The sequence below is a fragment of the Chrysochloris asiatica genome, unplaced genomic scaffold (assembly GCF_000296735.1).
Source record: "Chrysochloris asiatica unplaced genomic scaffold, ChrAsi1.0 scaffold00007, whole genome shotgun sequence".
Taxonomy (NCBI): Eukaryota; Metazoa; Chordata; class Mammalia; order Afrosoricida; family Chrysochloridae; genus Chrysochloris; species Chrysochloris asiatica.
Genome location: NW_006408525.1, coordinates 19883800 through 19907666, shown reverse-complemented (window position 1 = coordinate 19907666; position 23867 = coordinate 19883800). Strand labels below are relative to the sequence as shown.

The window sequence follows — 23867 nt, the reverse complement described above, 5'->3', positions numbered from 1 at the left end:
GACTTTCTATTTCCGCAAAAGATTTAAAACCTCAGAAATCCTATACAGGGTCCTATTTAAAAGGCTCCTTTTACCTTGTTGTTGTTGTTGTTAAGTGCCATGGAGTCGGTTCCTACTCATAGTGACCCTGTACAGGGTTTCCGAGGGTGTAAATCTTTACGGGAGTAGAAAGCCTCATCTTTCTCCCGCGGAGCGGCTGGTAGTTTCGAACCGCTGACCCTAAGGTTCGCAGCCCGATTTGGCCAATTGTTGTGTGCTGTGGAGTCGGTTCCAACCCATAGTATAGCGTTTCCGAGGAACGGCTGGTGAGCTTGAACCTTGCGGTTCAAACAGACTTTGCAGTCCAGCCCATTAACCCACAGCACCACACCAGGACTCCAGGAAAGGCCAACAGCTCAAAATATAACCGCCAGCACTGGTGTGGTGCTGTGGGTTAATGTGGACTGCAAGGTCGGCTTGAACCTCAGATCAGTGGGACAAGCTCATTTCCTCGGAAAACATTATACTGGGCTGCTATGGGTTGTAACTGACTGAACGGCACTTAACAATTCTGGTTTAAGAGTCCATATCCGTAACTGTCCTAGCATACTTACTACAATTTATGTTGATATACTCGTGGTTATGAATCCGGCTGCTAATCTCACAGTTAGCACTTCAAAACTACCAGCTGTTCCGCGGGAGAAAGATGAGGCTTTCTGCTCTCATAAACCCTGTTACAGGGTCTCTATGAGTCGGAACCGACTCCACGGTACATAATAACAATTTGTGGTGTTATTTCTTTAGTGACTTTTTTTCTTTCACAAATCCCTAAGGTCTGTGGGAGGAAGACTTGGGTCTGAGTAGTTCATAGTTTAGTTTCAAGCACAGTACTCAGATAATTGTTGAATAAAAAAAAAAAAAAAAAAAAATTCCAGGCTGGTGGCAACAAGTTTATGATTGATTTTCATATTCCGTGTAGTCTTTTGGAAACCGATTTATCTTTCCCTGATTCCTTTTCCCACCGTGTGAAAGTCCTTCTAGGGGAATAAGGGTGGGAGGATAATGCCAGATAAAAAGGCGGCGAGCATGGCGACTAGGAAGATGGAGTTTTCACGCGAATCAGCGTTCTGATCTTGTTTACTGGAAGATAGCACTGTGCGCACCGCGTGGAACAAAGGGAGACACAGCCTTTCCCTCCTCTATTTCGGAGGGACGTCGAAGCTTCAAGGAATAGGTTCCGATTTCTCACTGTGAAAAGACTCGAGAAGATCTAGCTGGCATAGGTAATCATAGTGCAGCGAAGCCTTTGGGCTGCGCCACTTCCGGGGGACAAGGGTTGAGGTAGCGACTCTGGGCAGAAACCCCGCCCTGGAGAGGCGGAGTCCAGACATGGCCTTGGCGAATCCCGCCCCCAGAGAGGCGGAAACTGAGTCCGTCCCCGCCACCCGGGATTGGGCGCGTCCCCGCGGGCGCGCGGTACTCTGGGAAGGCGCCCGCGCGGCGGCCATTTTGTCTTATAGGCATCTGTGTAGAGGAGGCTTTTCGGCCTGAGAGCGGGGTTAGGGGCCTGGCGGCGGTGTCGCCGGTGTTTTGTTTGACGGGTGCCAGGGCTGGTGGGAGAAGCCGCCCGAAGAAAGCACCATGATTTCGGCTGCGCAATTGTTGGATGAGTTAATGGGCCGGGACCGAAACCTGGCCCCGGACGAAAAGCGCAGCAACGTGCGGTGGGACCACGAGAGCGTAAGTCCCGCGGGCCTTGGGCCCGTGCCCGGGCTCCGTGGGGGAGGGGGAAGACTGGGTCTGGGCCCGCGGCGCGATTTGGGACCGGTGTCGAGCGTATCTGACCCGCTGGACCGAGGCACTGGGAGAATGGGCCAGGTGGAGGGGAGTTCGCCGGTATATAGGGAGGGATAAGGGATGATTTGTTGTTTTTGTACCCTGGAAATCTATAGAAAAGCACCTTGATGAGGCTGTGAAACGCGGGAACAGGGAAGATATGAGTATTTTATTAGAGGTTCCGGAGTTTTCACTTCATTATGAAATAAGGAAAAGGGCAAATTCTTCCGTTATTTGGGTTGAGCGTCGTATTTAGACAGAAATTTCGGACTAGAATTGGTGGTACCTTTCGGAGCCATAATGTTAAGTAATGTCCAACTTCGACCCATAAATGGGGAAATAGAAGTTGAAAATGACTTAGTGGTATTTACACTGGTGTTATAAATGTCACAAAAATTTTATTATTTTTTTAAACCATATGAGTTTGGGTGAATACTTAAGCTCACCCAAGGTCTCTTGGCAAGTGGTTAAACGCACCCTAATGTTACTCCTAGTCCTTCCTGTTCACGGTCCACAACTCTCTGCAAATGCTGTTTACGTGTAGCTTGTTCTTTAGTCTGGTTTCGATCTTGCAGTGTAACGTTTATTTTAGGTCTTTCCTGAAGAATTAATGATAAAGTTCTGTTTGTACTTAGCGGTTACAATCAAACAGCCTGGTAAATTTCAAGCGTTGCTTTCCAAACCGTAAAGGTAACAAACAGGTAGACAAATGTGCTTTACCAGATTAGTTTACTCTTTTTCATATTGGCTTTGGTCAAATACCTCTTTTTTTTTTTTCTCTTCTTCTTCAGATACCTCTTTTGTAATGTAGGTAAACAAGTTGGTACTAGATGGGTCGTTTAGTGCTTATTGTTCTTGTGGTAGAATTAATTGTGCAGAGTATTTGTCATTAATTCACACATTTGTCATTGACCTTAAGTGTGAAGTTTTTTTTTTCTTTTAAAAAACTTTTGACTACCCGTTATCCATCACATGTCACAACAGGAATTAAGAGTAACAGCTTGTCTTGATCCTTTCTAGATATCTCTTTGTCATCTTGAAGTAATAAAAAATTTTTGTTTCAATCAGTAATCTAAGCTTTGCAGAGGTGAAGAAAAAACATTAGGATTCACTTAGTAAAATAGAACATTTGTGTATTTTGAGTGGAAAGAGAAAAATACCTTTGATTGCGCTGCTCACAACTGGAGCAGCTTTGGACAGCATGTGTTGTGAGAAAAGGGTTTCGTGGTTGTTGTTGAAGTACCGCGGAGTCGGTTCCGACTCATAGCGACCCTGCACAGCTGTAAATCTTTACGGGAGCAGAACGCCTCATCTTTCTCCCATGGAACCGCTGGTAGTTTTGAACTGCTGACCTTGAGGTTCTCATATTAGCAACTGAGATGTTTTATGTCAGCGGAAATAATAAGAAATCTGCTTTCCTTTCTGTTTTAGTGGTTCTCACTGATTTCCGTTTTTAGTTCTTGTAACCAGAATATTTTATGCTTTTATGACAGGTTGCATTATTCTAGATTTGAAAAAAACTATTACTGGTGTTTGCCATCCTTCTCTGTAGGAAAAAGGTAAATGGTGTTAACTAGGAACAAAGCACATGGCCTCTTATAAATAAGTAAAATTACCTAGACTAAAGCTTGGCAAGCTCATGACATCACTTCCTGGTTATTTGCATATTCTTGTGCTCTTGGCTGTTAATGCAATCTTGGAGGGCTGTACAAACCCTACATGTAATCTAAGGGTTTCACCATCTCTGTGTTGGGCCTAATGTTGCAAAATAATTTTGAGTTTCTGAGTTGTCTGAAAAGTTTTATTTTCCACACGTGCAGTTTCCCTGTTGAGTCTGTTCCTACTCATAGCGTCACACTTGTAAAATGCCCTTGATTCGGTTGTGACTCATTGCCACCCTGTATGTTGTTTTTAAGTGTCGTCGAGTCTGTTTCAACCCATGGCGACCCTGTATAGGGTTTCCGAGGAGCAGCTGGTGAGCTTGAACTGCCGACCTTTGCAGTCTGGCCCATTAACCCACAGCTCCACATCGGGTTTCTATAAATACCAAAAGGAAGATGCAGCCGTTACTAAAAAACTCCAGTTGTTGTGGCACCTTTAGATATTTAACAGCTGAAATGGAAACTTCCATAGTGTCAAAAGTAGCCTGTAGGCTAGTTGTATCTGAATCACCCATGGAATTTGTTTTAAGTGTGGATACCTGAACCTTAACTTCCAGAAGTCTGCGTTTTTTAAAACTGGCTCCTCTTATGCATTCCTGTGAACCACTGCTTTTTGACTTGTCCTGCTTAGCCCTGGTTTTTTAATTTTACAGAAGTACAGTTACATTTTTAATTGATAGTAAATGGGTAGTAATTTCTGATTCTGTTTCCCCCCTCCCTTTTCATGGGTCAAGGGACAAAGTGGTTAAATGCCAAACCAACCAGCCACTCTGTGGAAGTCTGTGTCCATAAAGATTGACTGCAAATGATTGGCCTTTATTTGTAATAGTGTGCATGTACAGTAACCACTGTAAAGTTGAATTTCTGCAAATGCTTTATTGGGGCTTTACTTAAAATTTTTTTTGATAGATTTGATATCTCTAGGTCTGAGAGAGAGAAAGCAGGAGTTTTGAGCTTAAATAACCTTTTTTGTATTTTGCTTTTGCTTGAGGTGGTTCTTGTGTTGTGTCAAGTTGGTTCTGACTCAGCCACCTTAATAGGGTTTTTGAGAGTGGCTGGTGGGTTTGAACTGCCAAAATTGTGGTTACCACCCAAAAACCAACCCCACAGTTTTTCACATTTAGCTGTTTTTGTCTGTTTGCGACAGTAATAATGAAAACATGATTTCAAGTGCCTTCCTAGTGTGAGTACTTTGCACTTGGGGTCTACGTAGGAAGACTTTAGTGTTTTGCTAGAGAAGATAATTAGTAGCTGTACTGCTTAAAAAGAGCCTTGGTGACACAGTGGTTCAAGTGCCCGACAATTAACTGCAGCCCACCAGCCCCTCTGCAGGAGGAAGATATGGCAGTTGGCTCTCATAAAGATTTGTGCCTCATAAGCCTCATCTGATAGGGGCAGTTCTCTTTCCTGTAGGGTCATTATGAGTTGGAATCAATTTATGGCAATGAAGTTTTTGTTGTTGTTTGTTTTATACCACTAGAATGGGAGCGTGGGGTAGTTCCATAGGACACACTGGACTGTGTACCACAAAGTCAGCTACTTGAGCCTACCAATCTGCTCTATTGGAGAAGATAAGGCTTTCTGCTCCTGCAAAGATTTACAGCCACGGAAATTGTATACAGGATCGCTATGAGAAACAAAAAACCCCCAAACATCCTTACATCTGGACCAGTAAAAAACATGATAAATGAAAACAAGATTAAACTTGTCAAAGATTTCATTTTGCTAGGATCCACAATCCACACTCACGGAAGCATCAGTCAAGAACTCCTGTGACCTATTACATTAGAGCAAAGAGATCAGTTTGAGGACTAAAGGTCACCTGACCCAAGTCATAGTATTTTCCATAGCCTCATATGCATGTGAAAGTTGGACAATGAATAAGGAAGACCGAAGAAGAATCAGTACATTTGAATTACGATGTTGGAGAAGAATATTAAAAGTACTATAGACAGCTAAAAGAAACCAGTTTGTGTTGTAAGAAGTACAGCCAGAAAGCCTTGAGAAGCCAGGATGGCAAGATTTAGTCTCTCATACTTTGGACTTGTTATCAAGGGACCAGTCCCTGGAGAAGGACTTCATGATTGATAAAGTGGAGAGTTAGAAAAGAGGAAGACCCCCAGTGAAATGGTTTGACAATAGTAGCTTAATGTACCACTTTTGAGCATGGCGCAGGACTGAGCCTTGTTTTGTTCTGTTGTTTGATGACTAGATGGCATCTAACACAGAAACAACATGGGTTGGAACCGACTTGATGGCACTTAACGACTAGTAGCTGTTGTTAAGTTGTTAAGTGCCATCAAATTGGTTTTGACTCGTGACTCTGTAGGGTTTCCAAGGAGCAGTTGGTGGGTTTGAACTGCTGACCTTGTGGCTCAGGTGCTGATTTTACAGCGCCACACCAGGAGTCCAACAACTACTAGTAGAATAGTTAAAATTGTTATAGAAAAATATATGAGAGGACTTCAAAAAGTCATGGAAAATGGAATTAATACAGTGCTTCTTTGTTTCATGAAATATGTTTAATTTCCCCATCATTTCTTACTAGTAAGTTTGGGGAAATTCCTGTAGTCATTTATTCAACAAAAATGTATTGCTGTAGTGGTATATGTATATGTAACAAAATAATTTAGATATAACACATGGTCTTAGGGAGCCATTGGTCTACTGGTAGATATGAAAGAGTGATGATGGTGGTCTGAGGAGTCAGTTCCGACTCATAACGGCCCTGTATGGCATTTCTGAGGCTGTAAATCTTTTACGGGAACAGAAAGCCTCATCTTTCTCCCTCGGAACCGCTGCTAGTTTCAAACTGCTGACCTTGAGGTTAGCAGCCCAACTTGTAACCACTATGCTACTGAGTAAATACGCATTAATACTACAATGTGGTAAGTCCCACAAAGGGGAAAAATATAGGCTACAGAAAGCATCGACATGAGAACCACCTAGAATACTCACGGAAAGTGAGCAACTATCCCCTCCAAACTCCCCCCCCCCCCCAAAAAAAAAAAAAAAAATATCCCCAGATCCTTTACTGTTGAGTCAATCGTGAGTCATAGCAACCCTATAAAACAGTAGAATTGCCTCATGGGTTTCCAAGGCTGTAAATCTTCACAGGCTCAGGCTGCCACATCTTTTCTTGGTGGGGGAGTGGCTGGTAGGTTCGAACTACCCAACTTTTGGTTAGCAGCCTACACTATATTACCAGGACTCCTAGAATGTTGTGATCATTAAAATATTGCAGTATAATACTTGGCACCATTTAAATATGTAAAGAGGCCATTTAAAATCTCTTTTTAAAAGTTCCTATTGTCAAGTATCAGATTGATTGTTGCAAACATGATGAATTAATCCCAGTTTTGGGGTTACCAGACGTATTGAATCGTCTTTATCACTTATTTATAAAATGGAATTTAGTATCTGTTGGCACCATCTTGAACCTATCCAAGATGGTGTAGCCTTCGTTGTAGGCTAGACATTCGACTGCAAGGTCAGTTTGAATTGCAAGGTTGGCAGTTCAGACTCAGCAGCTGCTCCTCAGAAACCCTATACAGGGTTGGTTGGCTCTGAACTGACCCAGCGGCACTTAACAACAAAAACAAGCATACCAGAAGGTCTTTCTGGCTTCTATAGGACGCAGAATTTTAGCTAAGGTCCTGTGTTTATAGAAGTCAGTGAAGATATTCATATGTGATTTAATGATCTGAATGCTTTGCTTGTTGTGTACTTTAACTGACCTGAACATTAGGGCAAGGGACAACTTGTCAGGTATTCAGCTGATTCTGGGAAAGTGTTTTAACAAAAAGAATGCAGATAGTGATAAGCTGAAAGGAGGCTGTTGCTTACTGGTTGATTCAGGTTGTTGTGAAGTGCCGTTGAGTCAATTCTGACCCACAGTAACCCTATATAGGGTTTCCAAGTAGGGACTGGTGAGCTTGAACTGCCAACCTTGCGGTTCAAACCAACTTTGCAGTCCAGCTCATTAACCCATAGTGTCATACCAGGTTGTTGTTTGTTGTTAAGTGACCCTGCACAGGGTTTCCGAGGCTGTAAATCTTTACAGGAGCAGAATGCCTTATCTTTCTCCCGCGGAACTGCTGGTAGTTTCAAACTGCTGACCTTGAGGTTGGCAGCCCTAAGTACCTTCAAATCAGTTTGGATTCATAGTGACCCTGAATAGGGGTTCCAAGGAGTGACTGTTGGGTTTGAGCAGCTGACCTTTTGATTACCAGTTCAGTGCTCATCCTACAGCGCCATACAGGTAGGTATATTAAGATAAAAATAATAAACTATTCTTAGTTTGCTTTTGTGAGACGAAAAAGTCTAAATTGTGACAAGAATCGAGAGTAACTGTGTTGGAAGAAGTGAATGTTTTAAAAAGACAGTTGGGAAAGCGTCTCAATATTTCTCCAGTTAAGCTTTTTATGCGTACTTCTTTTCCCCACCCCAAATGTGTTTTAAGTCTTCCTTGTGTTAAATGCTCTTTCATATAAAGGTTGGTTTCCTGAATATATTAGGAACTTGCTTTTGCTAATTTCTGTGAGTTTAGAACTATTAAAATATGTATCTATATGGAAGTAAACATTCTTGCTGTTGTTGTTAGGTGCCATGCAGTCCGTACGATTCATGAACGAAACAGTGACTGCCTGGTCTGGTGCCAACCTCACTGTCGTTCCTCCATTTGAGCCCATTGCTGTTGTTACTGTACCAATCCATCTTGTTGGGGGAGGGGGGAATCTTCCTCTTTTTCTCTGACCCTTCATTTTACCAAACAAGATATCCTTCTTCAGGGACTAGTCCCTCCTGACAGTATGTCCAAAGTATGAGAGAGGGAGTGTTCTGGCTGTCCTTCTTCCAACACAGATTGATTTGTTCTTTTGGCATTCTACCATACTTTTAATATTCTCCTCCAATGCTATTATAACTCAAATGCATCAGTTCTTCTATGGTCTTCTTAATTCATTGTCCAACTTTCACATGCATATGAGGTTACTGAAAATACCATGGCTTGAGTCAGGCGCACTTTAGTCCTCAAACTGACATCTTTGAGCTTCAACACTTTAAAGAGGTCTTGTGCAGCAGATTTGCCTAATGCAATACGGTGTTTAATTTCTTAACTGCTGCTTCACTGAGTGTTGATGGTTGATCTGAGCAAAATGAAGTCTTTGGCAACTTCAATTTTTTTCTCCATTTATGGAGAAAATACGAATGTTATTTGTTGGTCCATTGGTGAGGATTTTTGTTTTCTTTACCTTGAGGTTGAGGTGCAACCCTTAACGAAGGCTGTGGTCTTTGAACTTCATTAGTAAGTATTTTAAGTCTTCCTTGCTTGTATTCCTTCCTTCCTTGCAAGTAAGGCTGTGTTATCTACATATCTCAGTTGTTAATGAATCTTTGTCCTATCCTGATGTCGCATTTTTCTGCATATAATCCAGCTTCATGGATTATGTGCTCAGCATACAGATTGAATAAGTATAGTAAAAGATTATAACATAACTGCCTCTTGCTCTGTGTATAGGTTCATCATAAATAAAGTGTTCCAGAATACTCTTTCTCCGCCATGCTGTCTATAGTTTATCATGGTCCACACAATCGACAGCCTTTACATAGTCATTAAAGCACAGATAAGTATCTTTCTAATATTTGCTTTCAGCCACGATCCATCTGATGTTAGTAATGATAGCCCTTATTCCGCATCCTCTTTTTTAATCTGGCTTGAACGTCTGGAAGTTCTCTGTCAAAGTATGATTGTAGCCAGTTTTGAATTATTTTTAGCAAAATTTTGCTAGCATGGGATATTAATATTGTGTGATAATTTCTGCATTCTATTGGGTCATCTGTCTTTGAAATGAGCACAAATATGGATCTCTGCCAGTCTGTTGGCCAGGTAGTGTTTCCAAATTTATTGACATAGATGAGTGAGTGCCTTTAGCTCGTATCAACTTGGAAGATTTCGATTTGTATTCCATCAATTCCCAGAGCCTTGTTCTTTGCCAGTTTCTTCAGTGTACCTTGGACTACTTTCTTCAGTATCATTGGCTCTTCTTGATTATATGCTACCTGTTGAAATTGTTGGACATCAGCCATTTCTTTTTGATACAGTGACTCTGTATTCCTTCCATGTTTTGATGCTTTCTTCATCATTCAGTATTTTTCCCATGGAAGTCTTCAATATTGCAAGTTGAGGCTTGAATTTCTTCAGTTCTCTCAACTTGACAAAAGCTGTTTGTGTTCTCCCCTTTTGTTTTTTTAACTCCAGGTCTTTGCATATTTCATTATAATATTTGACTTTATCTTCTTGAGCTGCCTTCTGAAATTTTCTTTTCAACTCTTGTACCTCTTCATTTCTTCCATTTGCTTTAGCATCTCTATGCTGGAGAACAGGTTTCAGAGTCTCTTCTGACATCCATTTTGGTCTTTTCCTTTTTTCTTTTTGAAAGATACTGTGTTTTATTAACTATGCAAAGGCATTCAACCATGTGGACCATAACAAACTCTGGATAAGATTACAAAGAATGGGAATTCCAGAACACTTCATTGTACTCATTCAGAATCTGCACATAGACCAAGAGACAGTGGTTAGAACACAAGGGGATAGGGTAGGGTTTAAAAATCAGGAAAGGTGTGTGTGAGGGTTGTATTTTTTCACCATTCTTATTCAGTCTGTATGCTGAGCAAATAATCCAAGAAGCTGAACTATATGAAGAATGGTGGCATCATCAGGACTGGAGGAAGACTCATTAACAACCTTTTATATGCAAATGATACAATCTTACTTGCTGAAAGCTAAAAGGATTTGAACTGTTTGCTGATAAAGATCCTAGAACAGCCTTCAGTAAGGATTACAACTCAATATAAATAAAACAAAACTCACAACTGGACCAGTAATCAACATCATGACAGAAAAAGTTGAAGTCATGGATTTCATTTTAGTTGTGTGAGAATAACTCTTGTTGGTGTGGTCCATCTTCAGGACTGAGGGGAGGCTTGTGGGGGGACCTTTTTTCTTGTCCTCTTAATGGCCTTTTGCTTTCTTCTTGTATGATGTTCATGATGTCCTTCCACAACTTTTCTGGTCTTTGGTGTGTAATGCATCAAATCTGTTCATCAGATGATCTCTAAATTCAGGTAGGATATGTTCATATATTGGCTCTAGTGGACATGTTTTAATTTTCTCCAGCTTTAGCATAAACCATGTGAACAATTGATCATCTGTTCCACAGACTTACTATAAAAGATGCAAATTTAACATAGTCACAAGTTAAAGTTTGTCCTTGCCTCTTAACCCCATCATCATATCCTTTCCCAAAACAATTTGAAGATTGGTAAGAATGTTTCCAGAACTTTCTTAGTAATGTTCTAATTTTGCCATCATGTTTGAGGGACAGCTTTTTAACAATTTGGTTAATAATCATGGGCTTCATGGAACCAGGGATAGCAGTTGTAAAGATTATAGATCCTCCCTACTCCAAACCAGAACTGTTTTTTTTAAATGGAATATTGGCATTAATATTTTGTTGTAATAAATTTAAAGTGAATGCAAAGTTTAATAAACTAGACTTTAATAGCTGGAGAAATACTTCATATAAGACTTGAAAGTTTGGAAATAGCTGAAAAAGCTTTAACATTCATGCACCATCTTTTTAAAATGAACAGTTATTTGTAAAACATCATTTAAGTTGCAAAGAGTAAATATTAGAAGAACTTGAAAGGAAAGATAATAGTACAAAGATACAAGGACATAAGGCTATAAACAGGTAATACCGACATAAAACTAAGTCTGTGTTGCATGTGAACTTAATCTTCATAGCCATTTATAAGAACTTTTAAATGAAAATACTGGGCTACAGTGTTCAAATGAGGATTGCTGTGATTTTTAGATAGCGATTGTGAAATCCTAATCTGTACATTGAACCTGGTCTATAACAAAATTAGAACAGTAAAGGACATTGTAGAGTTTTATTTTTAAATAAAAATTTCTCTTAATTCTGGGGTATCTTTCTTGTATTTTGGGATGAATGAGACAAAAGTATGAGGGTACTTCAAAAAGTTTAAAGAAATTTTGAAATAAATGACAATGGAATTTTGAAATAAACTTTTGAAGTCCTCTTGTGTATAATAGCAAATGCTTGTAATTCTGTCAGTCCTGCACATTTTTCTTGTACTGAAATCTCAGAGTATGAATATCACTATTTAATTTACTTAGCTAATAATGGTTTAATAAATGAAATTGTTTATACTTGGTCAAAAGATGCATACATGGAAGAAATGAGTAGTTATTTGACATCCTTTTTTAATAGTTTTAAAACTGAATAATTTAAAATGTACCTTTGTTTTTCTTCACTAGGTTTGTAAATATTATCTCTGTGGTTTTTGCCCTGCGGAATTGTTCACAAATACACGTTCTGATCTTGGTAAGTGAATTTTCTGCGTGAGTTTCACCAAATTTATGATTTTTGTTTTTCAAATGGTTCTTTATAATTCTGCGGGTGGGTGGTTTTTTTTTTTTGTTTTTTTTTTTACTTAAAGGTTTGCGGATAATTTGCTTCTTGGCTTAGATTTCTTAATGTATTAATAAATTCCAGTCTGATTGAACATAGTGACCTAATTAAACATACATGTTTATTTCCACTTCCTCCCAAATCTCTACTTAAATGAAAAATAAAAAACAAAACAAAAATAAAGATGTGAATGGAAGAGGAGATAACATTAAAATATCAACACATTTTTGGAAGCTGACAAGTGGATGAAGGAGACAGAGCAGAGAAAACTGCTCTAAAAGCCTACAGAAGGGGATACTAAACAGAAGGAAGTGCTTGATCAGCAGAACCCTGGACAGGTTCAGAATTTGGAGGCACCAGGTACCATAGAAGGCAGGGTTGAGTTATGGGACTGTAAGAAGAGAGATTTGTCCAGTTTAGGGTTTCACTTGACACTAGAGTAATTCTTTGTTGTAGGGAGGGAGTGGTCTTGTGCATTTAGGATGTTTAGTAGCATCCTTGACCTCTACTCATTAGATGCATCACCCAGTTGTAATGATCAATAATGTTTCCAGGCATTACCAAACATCTTCTGGGGACCCACTAGTCTAGTAGGCCAGATTCCTTGGTCTTGTGCATCTGGTGATAACTGCCTTCCAGCTCTTACACTGTACTGAAGAATAGAAGGTTTTTTTGTTTTTTGAGAAAATGGACTAGATGACTAGTTCATCTGAATCACAGAATACAAAGTATAATTTGAATAAATGTTTTCGAAGTTCTCCCAAGGATAGCAGATATTACCATTCTGGATACATAAGAGAGATGTTAATTCATTATGCTCAGTGCTTGGCCTTTGCCCTTTACGGTCTCATTAAAATAGTCTAGATACTGGGATTCCAGACATAGCACAGGGCAGTAGTGAGTAAGAATGAGGCTGTAAAAGAGATGAAATGAGTATATTCTTAATAGTGGGGTTCTCCTGTCCCCTTCCTCTGCCCTGTTCCTAGAAGGATACAGCCAGATGTTTTTCCCCAGGCAGAAGATGTGAGGAGTCTTCCTAGAAAAAGTGAACAAACAGTTCCAGAGAAATGATCTACAGGTACTGACCCTTGGAAATAATCCTAAAGGAAAGTCTTACTGCCCATTAGTTGACAAAACCTGCTTTGCATACCGGCTTCCAGTCATATTTTAGATGTGTGTTTTAAAAATCAATTGTCAACTAAGGAACACCAGCCAGCTCCTTGAAGAAAACCTTCAACATGAAAGACTAACCAAAATCAACAGGAGAAAAGAATTTAGTGGAATCAGAGATGATATGGAAAGCAGAAGAAAAAGATTGTTTTGATCTTAACTAAATGTCATATCATCAGAGAGAAAGACAAGCTACCTATGAGAAAGAAGGTTGTTGTTGTGTGCTATTGAGTTGGCTCCAACTCATAGTGAGCCCTGTGTAGGGTTTCCAAAAGCAGCTAGTGGGTTTGAATGGCCAACCTTGTAGTTAGCAGTCTAGTTCTTAACCCTGCTGTGCCAAACTAGGGCTCATAGTATGCCATAAAAAGGGAACTTTTTAAAAATTAAAAAGAACTCTTAGAAATTAAAACTGGAGAAGTCTGAAATAAAATCAGTGGATTATACCATAGGAGTTCTAATACCTTTGTAGACACCACAGAAGGGGGGAAATTATCAAAGAAATACTGTAAGAAATATATTTTATTGACTATAAAATATATAGAAAAGGCATCCAAGTTGAGTAAATCTTTCAAATGCTCGGTATGGTGAATGAAAAAAGAGCCCTATAAAGGCACATGACTGTGAAATTTCAGATTATAGGTGTACCTTGGAGATAATTGTGGATTCATTCAGTTCCAGAACACCGCAGTAAAGCAGGTCATACACATTTTTTGGATTCCCAGTACATATAAAAGTTGGTTTACACTATAGTAAGTGTGCAATAGCATTTTTGAAAAGTTTTGAAATATTGCGAGAATTATCAAAATATGGCCTAGACCCAGAGGGAGTACATGCTGTAAGATGAATGGCGTCAGTAGACTTGTTAAGCACAAGGTTGCCACAAACCTTTTGTTTTAAACATTAAAAAACCCCAAACTGCAGTGTCTGCAAAGTACGATATAAAACTGCAATAAAAACCAAGTACAGGGGTAAGGGTGGGGGACAGATCACAGAATTAAGAATCAGAATAGTTTCAGACATGTCGCAGGTTATCACTGGAAACATGAAGATATTGGAGAGATAACCTCAGGTTCTGGGTGAAAATAGAGATTGATGTATTTATGTAGGTTGTGTATGTAGCCAAGCATCAGTGTATGAGGTTGAACGCATTTTCAGACACATTCACATGCAAGGTCTCAATATGGATCTTTCTTAGGAAACTCCACCACATGGGCATAAATTAAGGAGGGGAATAGCAAGAAATCCAGCGAACTGTATCTAATACAGAGCAGAAAAGGAATTTCTCAGGATGATAATTGTACAGCAAGATTAGAAAATAAGGAACCCAACATAAAGCAGAACAGAGGCTCACAGAAACGGAGTCTTTGAAATACTTTTGAGTCACGTGGAAAATTAGTATTGAGATGGTTTTTATAGCTGAGTGCATCAGAAGATTTGTGCAGTTACATAGAAAACTGATGAAAAACATAAAGGAAATATTCTAAGAAATTATAAAATATATCCTAAGTGTCATCACAATGTACCTTTTATTTAATTGATCATTGGAAATAATTACAGAAGGAAAACTGAAAGTTGATATTCTTGCTTCTTGGACTTTAGTACTTCAGCTGTTTGGCTTTATTTGCAGTTATTTAAAATTAATAAATTAAAAATGTCAGTAGTGGTTCAGACCAGTAATTTCACATCACAGTGTTTTTTGATGCAATAAGGAATAGTATATCTTTTTGTTTCCTTCTTCTTTCTTTCCATGTAGTTGCTTGCCACGAGGAGACTGATTTGCATGTGTTTCATTGGGCATATTGCTTCACTCTGATAGTAGTCATTAAAGTGTTTATTATACACTACTCAGTGGTAAAGTGGATCTATTTTCCTTTTTAGAAAAGAAAGGTTTTTTTGCAAGAGTAAAAGGTTGTTAATGTCCCAAATATTATATATTCATAATTCTCATTTTTCTAGGTCCATGTGAAAAAATTCATGATGAAAATTTACGAAAACAGTAAGTTGTTTTATGTTACTTGTCACTTGGTTACAAAGTGGTAAAGTTGATTAATATAAAATGAATGATAGAGATCAGAACCACTGTCTAGGGATGATAGGAAACTTTATGTGGCTTTAAGAACGTTAGCCCCAATTTTATAGGTAAGACTAGTCTTGGCTTCAGGGTTACAGATCCAGTACAGTAGGACAGCGGGTGTTTAAGCCCCTAGTTTGCCTGATAGTAAAATTTATGATCTTAACCGAACATAATGCCGTACTGCTTTCCCTTCACAAGAATGAGCTGCAACCAGAAATTCAATTGCTATACATGTACAAATGAAAATTGACTCTAGTTAAGATTTTTTTTTTCTTTCATTTCTCTCAGGTATGAGAAGAGTTCCCGTTTTATGAAAGTTGGTTATGAGAGAGATTTTCTGCGGTACTTACAGAGTTTACTTGCAGAAGTAGAGCGTAGAATTAGAAGAGGCCATGCTCGTTTAGCATTATCTCAAAACCAGCAGTCCTCTGGGGTAAGCGTGGAATGAATGTGCAGGCTTTTGTTAAAATCTTCTTGTTTTCTGAAGACGACTCACACAACTCCCATGTACTTTGAAATTTGTCTTCCTTATGGGTCGCTATGGGTCGGACCCGACTCAATGGCACTTAACAACAACAACAACAAATTCATTACTTTGTGTTCCTTTAGAATGCTTTTAAAAATGTGTTCTTGTTTTGTCTTTAATTAAAGATAAAAAGAATTACTATACTTGTAATTGAACATTTAAATTATTAGATACACATTTTATATATGTTATATGAGAGTTTGGATATTTATCTTTGCCTATACTGGTTTATAACACTGTATATTGTCTTCAACAGGCAGCTGGCCCAACAGGCAAAAATGAAGAAAAAATTCAAGTTCTAACAGACAAAATCGATGTACTCCTGCAGCAGGTGAGAATTATGCACATTCATGTCAGGAACTACTTGAAACAATTACAAGAATGGCAAATAAATATGAAAAGATGCTCAACATTATTATTCATTTGTTGTTGTAAAGTGACTTTGAGTCGCTTCTAATTCAAAGCAACCCTGTTTAGGGTTTCTGAAGAGTGGCTTGTGAGTTTGAACTACTGACCTGACCTTGGGGTCCAGTGCCTTTCCCACAGTACTACACCAGGACTCCTGTTATTCATTAGGGAAATAATAGATTACTCATTAGGGAAATACAAATTAAAACCCTGACAAGATGCAAATTATATACCTGTTAGAATGGCTAAAATTAAAAACTGACCCTAATGTGGTACATACTGTGGGATAATGCATCAGACTGCAAAGTCATTTGAACTGCAAGGTCGGCAGTTCAAGCTTACCAGCTACTCCTCAGAAACCCTATACAAGGTTGCTATGGGTTGGAATTGACTCAACGGCACGTAACAACAACAACCAAGTGTTAATGTAGATGTGGGATAACTGGAACTATTTATACTACCACTGTTGTTACATGCCGTCGAGTTAGATCTGACCCATAGTGACCCTGTATAGGGATTCCCAGGAGCAGCTGGTGAGCTTGAACCACCAATCTTGCAGTTCAAACTGCTTTGCAGTCTGGCGCATTAACCCACAGTGTCACACCAGGACTCCCATACTACCACTAGGGATGTAAAAAAGGAGCTCTGGTAACATAGTGATTACGAATCAGACTGCTAACCTCAAGGTTGGCAGTTCGAAACTACCAGGCATTCCGTGGGAAAAAGATGCGGCTTTCTGCTCCTGTAAAGATTTTCAGTCTCAGAAACCCTTTACAGGGTCGCTATGAGTCGGAACTGACTCCACGTACACAACAAGAAGAAGGATGTAAAATGGTACAACCACTTTGGAAAGGAGTTATCTGTCTCCAAAAGTTAAAAATGGGTATTTCAATCTTATTTTCCAAAGAGAAATGAAAGCATATTTATACAAAGAATTGTTTATCAATATTCATAGCCACTTTATTTAGATTTGGAAAGCACACAGACCAAATTGAAACAACCCCAACGTCTATCATGAGTGGATAAGCAAATTGTTGTATATACATGCAATACCACAGTACTGAATACTATTCAGGGATAGCGCTGTAAGATCAGCATTGGGCTGTGAACCACAAGGTTGGCCATTCAAACACACCAGCTGCTCCTCGGAAACCCTATACACAGCCATTATGAGTTGGAACTGACTTGATGGCACTTACCACCACTATTCAGGAATGAAGGATTGCAAATGGTGTGATTCCATTTATATAAAATTCTAGAAAATACAGATTAATCTGTAGTGACGGAAAGCAGGACAGTCATTGTTTGGGATTGGCAAAAAGGTATGAGGGAACTTCAGGGTGATGCATATGGTCACATATAGATTGTGGTAATTTCTTGGGTTTAGGCATATGTCAAAACTTACCAGACTGAACACTTAACAAATGAGCAGCTTATTGCTTTTATAGCAGTAAGACTGTAAAACATCAATTGGATTAAACACAAAGGAGTTTAAGAAAACAAAACAAAACCGCAAACTAACCATTGATGGGGTGCTGATGTGTCTTGGAGTTGGTTCCGACTCATAGTAACCCTGTACAGGGTTTCCGAGGTTGTAAATCTTTGCGGAGCAGAAAGCCTCATCTTTCTCCTGCGGAACAGCTGGTAGTTTCAAACTGCTGACCTTGCGGTTTGCAGCCCGTTTTGTAACCACTATGCTATCAGAGCTCCTTAAACTAACCATTACAGGGTAGTAAAGGGTAGGAAATAAAATCCTTAAGATAATTTGGTTAGGAAGGAATACTGACTGCTCCTTTTTCCCCTTTAGATTGAAGAATTAGGATCTGAGGGAAAGGTCGAAGAAGCCCAGGGAATGATGAAACTAGTTGAACAGTTAAAAGAAGAGAGAGAATTACTTAGATCTACAACTTCGGTGAGTAACAATCTCATTTTAAAATATCTAGTCTGTTCACAGAGAATTACTTGGGACTTCGTACCTTTGAAAACATTTTCCTAATGCCTTTAATCAAGGGTCAGCAAATCACACAGTATTTTAAGTTTGCAGGCAAAATCCCTGGCAGCTATTGAGTTCTCTGTGTATCATGGCTGCCACTGACAATGCCTAAATATAAAATACAAAGTATTTTATAAACAAATGAGTGTAGCTGTGTTTCAGTAAAACTTGATTTACAAAAACAGGCCTCTGGCACTTGACAAAGTCCAACATCCATTCCTGAGAAGAACATGCAACAAAGTGGGAATAGAAGGGAAATACCTCAACATAATTAGAGCATACTTACAAATCTAACAGCCAGCATTACTCTCAATGGAGAGAAACTGAAATAATTCTCTTTGCGAACAGAAACCAGGCAAGGATGCCCTTTTATCACCATTTCTATTCAATATTGTGTTGGAAGACTTAGCCATATCTATAAGGCAAGAAAGGGAAACTAAAGGCATTCAGATTGGTAAAGAGGAAGTAAAGCTATTTGTGGAAGATATGATCCTATATGTAGAAAATCCCAAATACTCAGCAAGGAAATTATTGGAACTCATTTAAAGATTCAGCAAAGTGGTAGGGTACAAGATCAATATACAAAATCGGTTGGATTCTTTTACACAAAGACAGTTCTGAAAAGGAAAACAGTACCATTTGTGATAACCATCCAAAAGATGAAACAGGTAGGAATAAATCTAACCAGAGAAAACAAAAGATCTATACAAAGACAATTACAGGATACAACTGCAAGAAACCAAAAGAAACTTGCTGCTGGTTTGCCAACCCTTTCTTTGAATAGATCACAAGTACTCACTGATCCTGTGTTTTGTTATTTATTACAATAAATTACTCAGCACATGTTTACTTTAGTTAAAAGTTGATATGTTCGTAAAATATCTTCTTTATTAATGATTTTAATTGTTAAGTGCTGTTGAGTGGGTTCCAACTCACAGTGACTCTGAATAGGGTTCCTGAGGAGCAGCTGTTGAGCTTGAACCACCGACCTTGCCGTTCAAACTGGCCTTGCAGTCTAGCACATTAACTCGCAGTGCCACCCCAGGGATATCATATACAAGGAAGCTTTAAAAAGTTCATGCAAGAATTCCATTATCTTTTTTACATGTCACTTTTCTGTGAGTGTTTTGAAGGCCTTCTTACACATTTTGGATGTTGATGGTAGCAAAAGATTGGTCATTGGCCCAGATATTGAATAGAGTATATTAAGATTGTGCTTAATGTTTTTTTTTTTTAAAACAATTAGTATGGAGGCTACACCATTAGTCTGTTTATCTATCCTAAACTCCTAAGCAAGAAATTAGTTCAGGTTAAAATAGATACCTTTTTGGAAGAAGTCTATCCTACATGTTAAGTACTTTTTGGCGATTTTTTTGTTCTTTTTTCTTAAGATATTCCAATAACCAATTTATTGTTTCAGACAATTGAAAGTTTTGCTGCCCAAGAAAAACAGATGGAAGTTTGTGAAGTATGTGGAGCCTTTTTGATAGTAGGAGATGCACAGTCCCGGGTAGATGATCATTTGATGGGAAAACAACACATGGGCTATGCCAAAATTAAAGCTACTGTAGAAGAATTAAAAGTAAGTTTTTTCTAAACACACTGTAGCTAAAGATTGGGTTACATGGGGCTAGAACTCTCAATATACTGCTGATAATGTGTAATTATTTGAAGCAGTGATATTTCCTGATAAAATACTTAATTTTCATCAGTCTCAAATGATAGCAATTTGGGAAGAAGAATATTCCTGAGAGCATTTAGTCAAACAGTGATAATCTTACTTACTTCTGTAGTGTTGAAATTTTTACCTACCTCCTTTAGACCACTAAACTCCACAGCTTGGTACAAATTGCTTCATATTAGGTGACCTTTGTTGGACAGTGTTCTTAAGCTTATAGTTGCATAAAAATACAATTTGATTTCCTTAGGAAAAATTAAGAAAAAGAACCGAAGAGCCTGATCGTGATGAGCGTTTAAAAAAGGAGAAGCAAGAACGAGAAGAAAGAGAGAAAGAGCGAGAGAGAGAAAGGGAAGAAAGAGAAAGAAAAAGAAGAAGAGAAGAGGAAGAAAGAGAAAAAGAAAGGGCTCGTGACAGAGAAAGAAGGAAGAGGAGTCGTTCACGTAGTAGACACTCAAGCCGAACTTCTGACCGAAGGTGCAGCAGATCTCGGGACCACAAACGATCCCGAAGTCGAGAAAGAAGGAGAAGCAGGTATATGAACTACTTAGGATAGTGTCTGGCACATAGCGAGTACACAGTTGATGGTAGTAATTATTAGTGTTCTGTGGGATGGAACTCTAAATGGAGTTAAGCATGTAAGTATGGGGTTTGAGAATATGATCAGTGAGTCAGTGAATAAGTCTGTCTTCAGGGCAACTGCTTTCTTCTTTAAGCAGTCTGAGAAGGTTTGACACATTCTCATATTAGGACAGTAATGTACCAGATGTCTCACGTGCTCTCTTCTCACTAATTCTAACCCAATGTTTAAATTGTCGATTATTTTGAGTAAAGTAGCCTACTTACCTTTTGCTTTGAACAGCATAAAGTGTGATATAAGAACAAAATCTCATAACCATTTACAGGAGTCCTGGTGTTGGACTGTAGGATAAGCATTGACTATTAGCTGCAAGGTCTGTGGTTCAGACCCACCTGCCGCTCCTTGGAAACCCTGTACAGGGTTCCTGTGTGTCAGAACTGACTTGACAAACACTTACCAATTCAGCAAACAATTACTTATAAACCTGAAAATATGAAATTATCTTTACTGCTTATAGCTGTGCTTAGACTTAACAGAGCACAATGGTGACTCATTATCACAATTTGAAACATTTAATTTAAGGAAGAATTTCTATTTTGGAAAAAGTATTGGAAGTCTTAGAATTCTTAAGAATTGAAAGAATCAATATGTTTTACTAGTTGATTTTGTTAATTTGCTGGTTGTTGAGTTCTGACTCATTGTGACCCTATATAGGTTTCTGAGGAGTGGCTGGTAAGTTTGAACTCCTACCTCTGAGGTTCAAACTGACCTTGTGGTCGAGTGCTTATCCTATAGCACCACACACAGTCTTGCTAATTATTGAACAGTATATAATTCTTCAAGTCTTTTTAGTATCAGCTTCAGTTGCTCTCTTTTTGTTTTGAATTAAGAAGTAGAGATCGGCGAAGAAGCAGAAGCCATGATAGATCAGAGAGGAAACATAGATCCCGTAGTCGGGATCGAAGGAGATCAAAAAGCCGCGATCGAAAGTCATATAAACACAGGAGCAAAAGTCGGGACAGAGAACAAGATAGGAAATCCAAGGAAAAAGGTTAGTTTACATGAGACTTTAATTTAAGAGACTGGGTTTTCATACTCTTTGTATTTCCACTCAGATTTTCCAGACATGGCAGAGTTTTGTTTCCTTTTAAATCCCTTCAGACAATACTATTTTTTGGTCATTTGGTAGAAAACAGGTAGTCTTTCTCCTTCTCTTCCTCTTGTTTGAAGAACACTTTTAAAACACATCCTTCAATTGGTAACCTGAAGGTTTGTCAACTAGATTCTTCCAACTGTTGCATTACTTTTCAGGGTTATTACCTGGGTTATTGGATACTCTTTAAATCTGAGGTTGTCTTTTACAATAATGTCTTATAAATGAAATGCACATTATTGTATTGGTCTGCAAGTGTGATATTCATTTAATTCAGTAATTCTAAATTCTTAGTTGAACACTTTACATGTGTTTCCGCCATATTCTGAATCAATCTGCTGTTTGCCCCCTTTTTCCTTTGGATTTCTGTGGTTTTGTCTTTAGCATGTCTATGCAAGGGCAGTCTCAACTTAGTTTCCCTTAGCCTTTTTTTTAAAGATTATTTTAATCATTGCTTTTAGCATCATTTTAGATTGATTGGGCTCTCCTGCTTTGCATGGTTTTTAGGACTGGAAGAAAGGGCCTATTTCTGACTCTCTTGGCTTTGCTTATTCAATCCGTTGTCCTATCTGTGTTCATGTGTGATCACCAACATAATTTATCTGCTGTTCTATCTGACATTTGTCTTTTACATGGTACTCAGTGTCTTTTGTAGAACTATCTACTCCCTCGGATTTTTCCTAGACTGAGGCATATAATAGTGGGCATATTTGTGGTTTTTTGTTTTTATTCCTCCCTAAACAAAAATAAGCTTCTCTAAAGCTCTGGTAGCGTAGTGGTTATGAATCGGGCTGCGAATCGCAAGGTCAGCAGTTCGAAACTACCAGCTGTTCCGCGAGAGAAAGACGAGGCGTTCTAGTCGCTATGAGTTGGAACCAACTCCACGGCACGTAACAACAACAACAAAGCTTAATTAAAGTTTAACTGATTTTACAGAAAATTTCACCAAATCTTTTTTGTATCTTTTTGTATATTGTATCTTAGAGGTGGAGGGTCAGCTTTTGGAAATCATATATGAATGTCAGAGGTCAAATTAATTACATCTGTTTTGAGGACGTTTTAGATCTTAATAATCCTATTGTCATTTTATTTGCTATTTTGTGTGTCATCACTTGGGTTGGTTCTTATGGAAAAAAGCTCTTGGTAGCTTTCATAATGATGTGTAATCAAAGTTGAGTTAATTGTCACTGACTTGACTGAAAACAAGCATACTTGTGTGATTTCTGGATGGAGCAAAAAGTCCTGTAATCCTAATTGTCTGTAGTGAATCAGAGTTTAATAAAATTTGTGTTTAGACAAAATAAGCTGAGTTGTGATTAGAAAGGATACATGGACAGTTGTGTTTTCCTGTGAAATTTGGAGGAAGGAGAGAAGACTTAATACAGAAAAGTCTGTCTAGCTCATCTTGAAAGATCAGGTGTGCCCTTACAGATGTAGTCTTCAAATTTGGGATCACTTTTGAAAGGGATGTAATTTACTAGCTTCTGAAAATACCATGTAGCCTTTCAGACAGTCCTAAGTATATAAATGGCTAAAGGTCCTGAGTAAGAGCAAGTTCTCTACTCCAGATGCTGTGATGGAAACAGTAAATCTAATTCTACTCATGAGATGGTAGTCCCCCACACGAAACTTAAACACAAGCCAATGTAGGATGTTTTCTTTGCCAAGCAAGTTTCCATTTTTTTGTCCATAGCCTTAAAATCCACCACACATTGTAGATGTCCTTAGAACTATTAAGATCTACCATATTTACATAGGGTAGAAGATAAGATTATTGGACTGACTACTAGTCCTCTACAGGGCAACAAGATAATTTCCTCATTGATGCTACCTGTGCACCGGAGAAGCCTCTAAGGCACAAAGGGAGGCCTTTCCTACAAGGTCAGTTACACATTGCAACAGTTATGAATGGGTAAACATGCTAACCAAATATTCAACTTTCTTCACCTTTTGAGGTTACTCTTTTTCTCCCCACTTTTTGTTTTATTGTGGTGGAACTTATATAATGAAATATTAGCCATTTCAGCCACTTTAAGTTTCTGATTCCAGATTTTCTCATTACCTTGAACAGAAACAGTGCCCTCAAGCAATGCCCCTAACTCTATTGGTAACCACTAATAAACTTCAGTCCCTGGGCCTTTGCCTATACTTTGTATTTCCTATGAGTGGGGCCACACAATATTTGTACTTTTGTGTCTGTCTGATTTCACCCCAGTGGTACAGTTAAGTGCTCAGCTATAAACTGAAAGGTTGGTTGGTCCAAACCCAGTCTGTGGCTTGGAAGGAGGAAGGCCTGGTAATCTGCTCT

The 23867-nt window shown here is 38.7% G+C and overlaps 1 protein-coding gene across 4 annotated transcripts in view; it reads left to right on the top strand.

Annotated features, from left to right (window-relative positions):
- Positions 1 to 1453: 1453 nt before the first annotated feature.
- The window catches only part of LUC7L3 (LUC7-like 3 (S. cerevisiae)), a 25639-nt gene continuing 3225 nt past the window's right edge, over positions 1454 to 23867 (top strand). For 2 of the 4 annotated variants that reach the window (XM_006832428.1, XM_006832427.1), the window contains exons 1-9: positions 1454 to 1719; positions 11824 to 11890; positions 15104 to 15143; positions 15510 to 15654; positions 16004 to 16078; positions 17963 to 18067; positions 19569 to 19730; positions 20077 to 20360; positions 21297 to 21457. In XM_006832428.1, coding sequence (XP_006832491.1) covers positions 1621 to 1719; positions 11824 to 11890; positions 15104 to 15143; positions 15510 to 15654; positions 16004 to 16078; positions 17963 to 18067; positions 19569 to 19730; positions 20077 to 20360; positions 21297 to 21457 — 1138 coding nt within the window. In that variant the 5' untranslated portion in view covers positions 1454 to 1620. The remainder of the gene's footprint in view (positions 1720 to 11823; positions 11891 to 15103; positions 15144 to 15509; positions 15655 to 16003; positions 16079 to 17962; positions 18068 to 19568; positions 19731 to 20076; positions 20361 to 21296; positions 21458 to 23867) is intronic. The other 2 variants (XM_006832429.1, XM_006832430.1) reach the window with 2 other exon arrangements.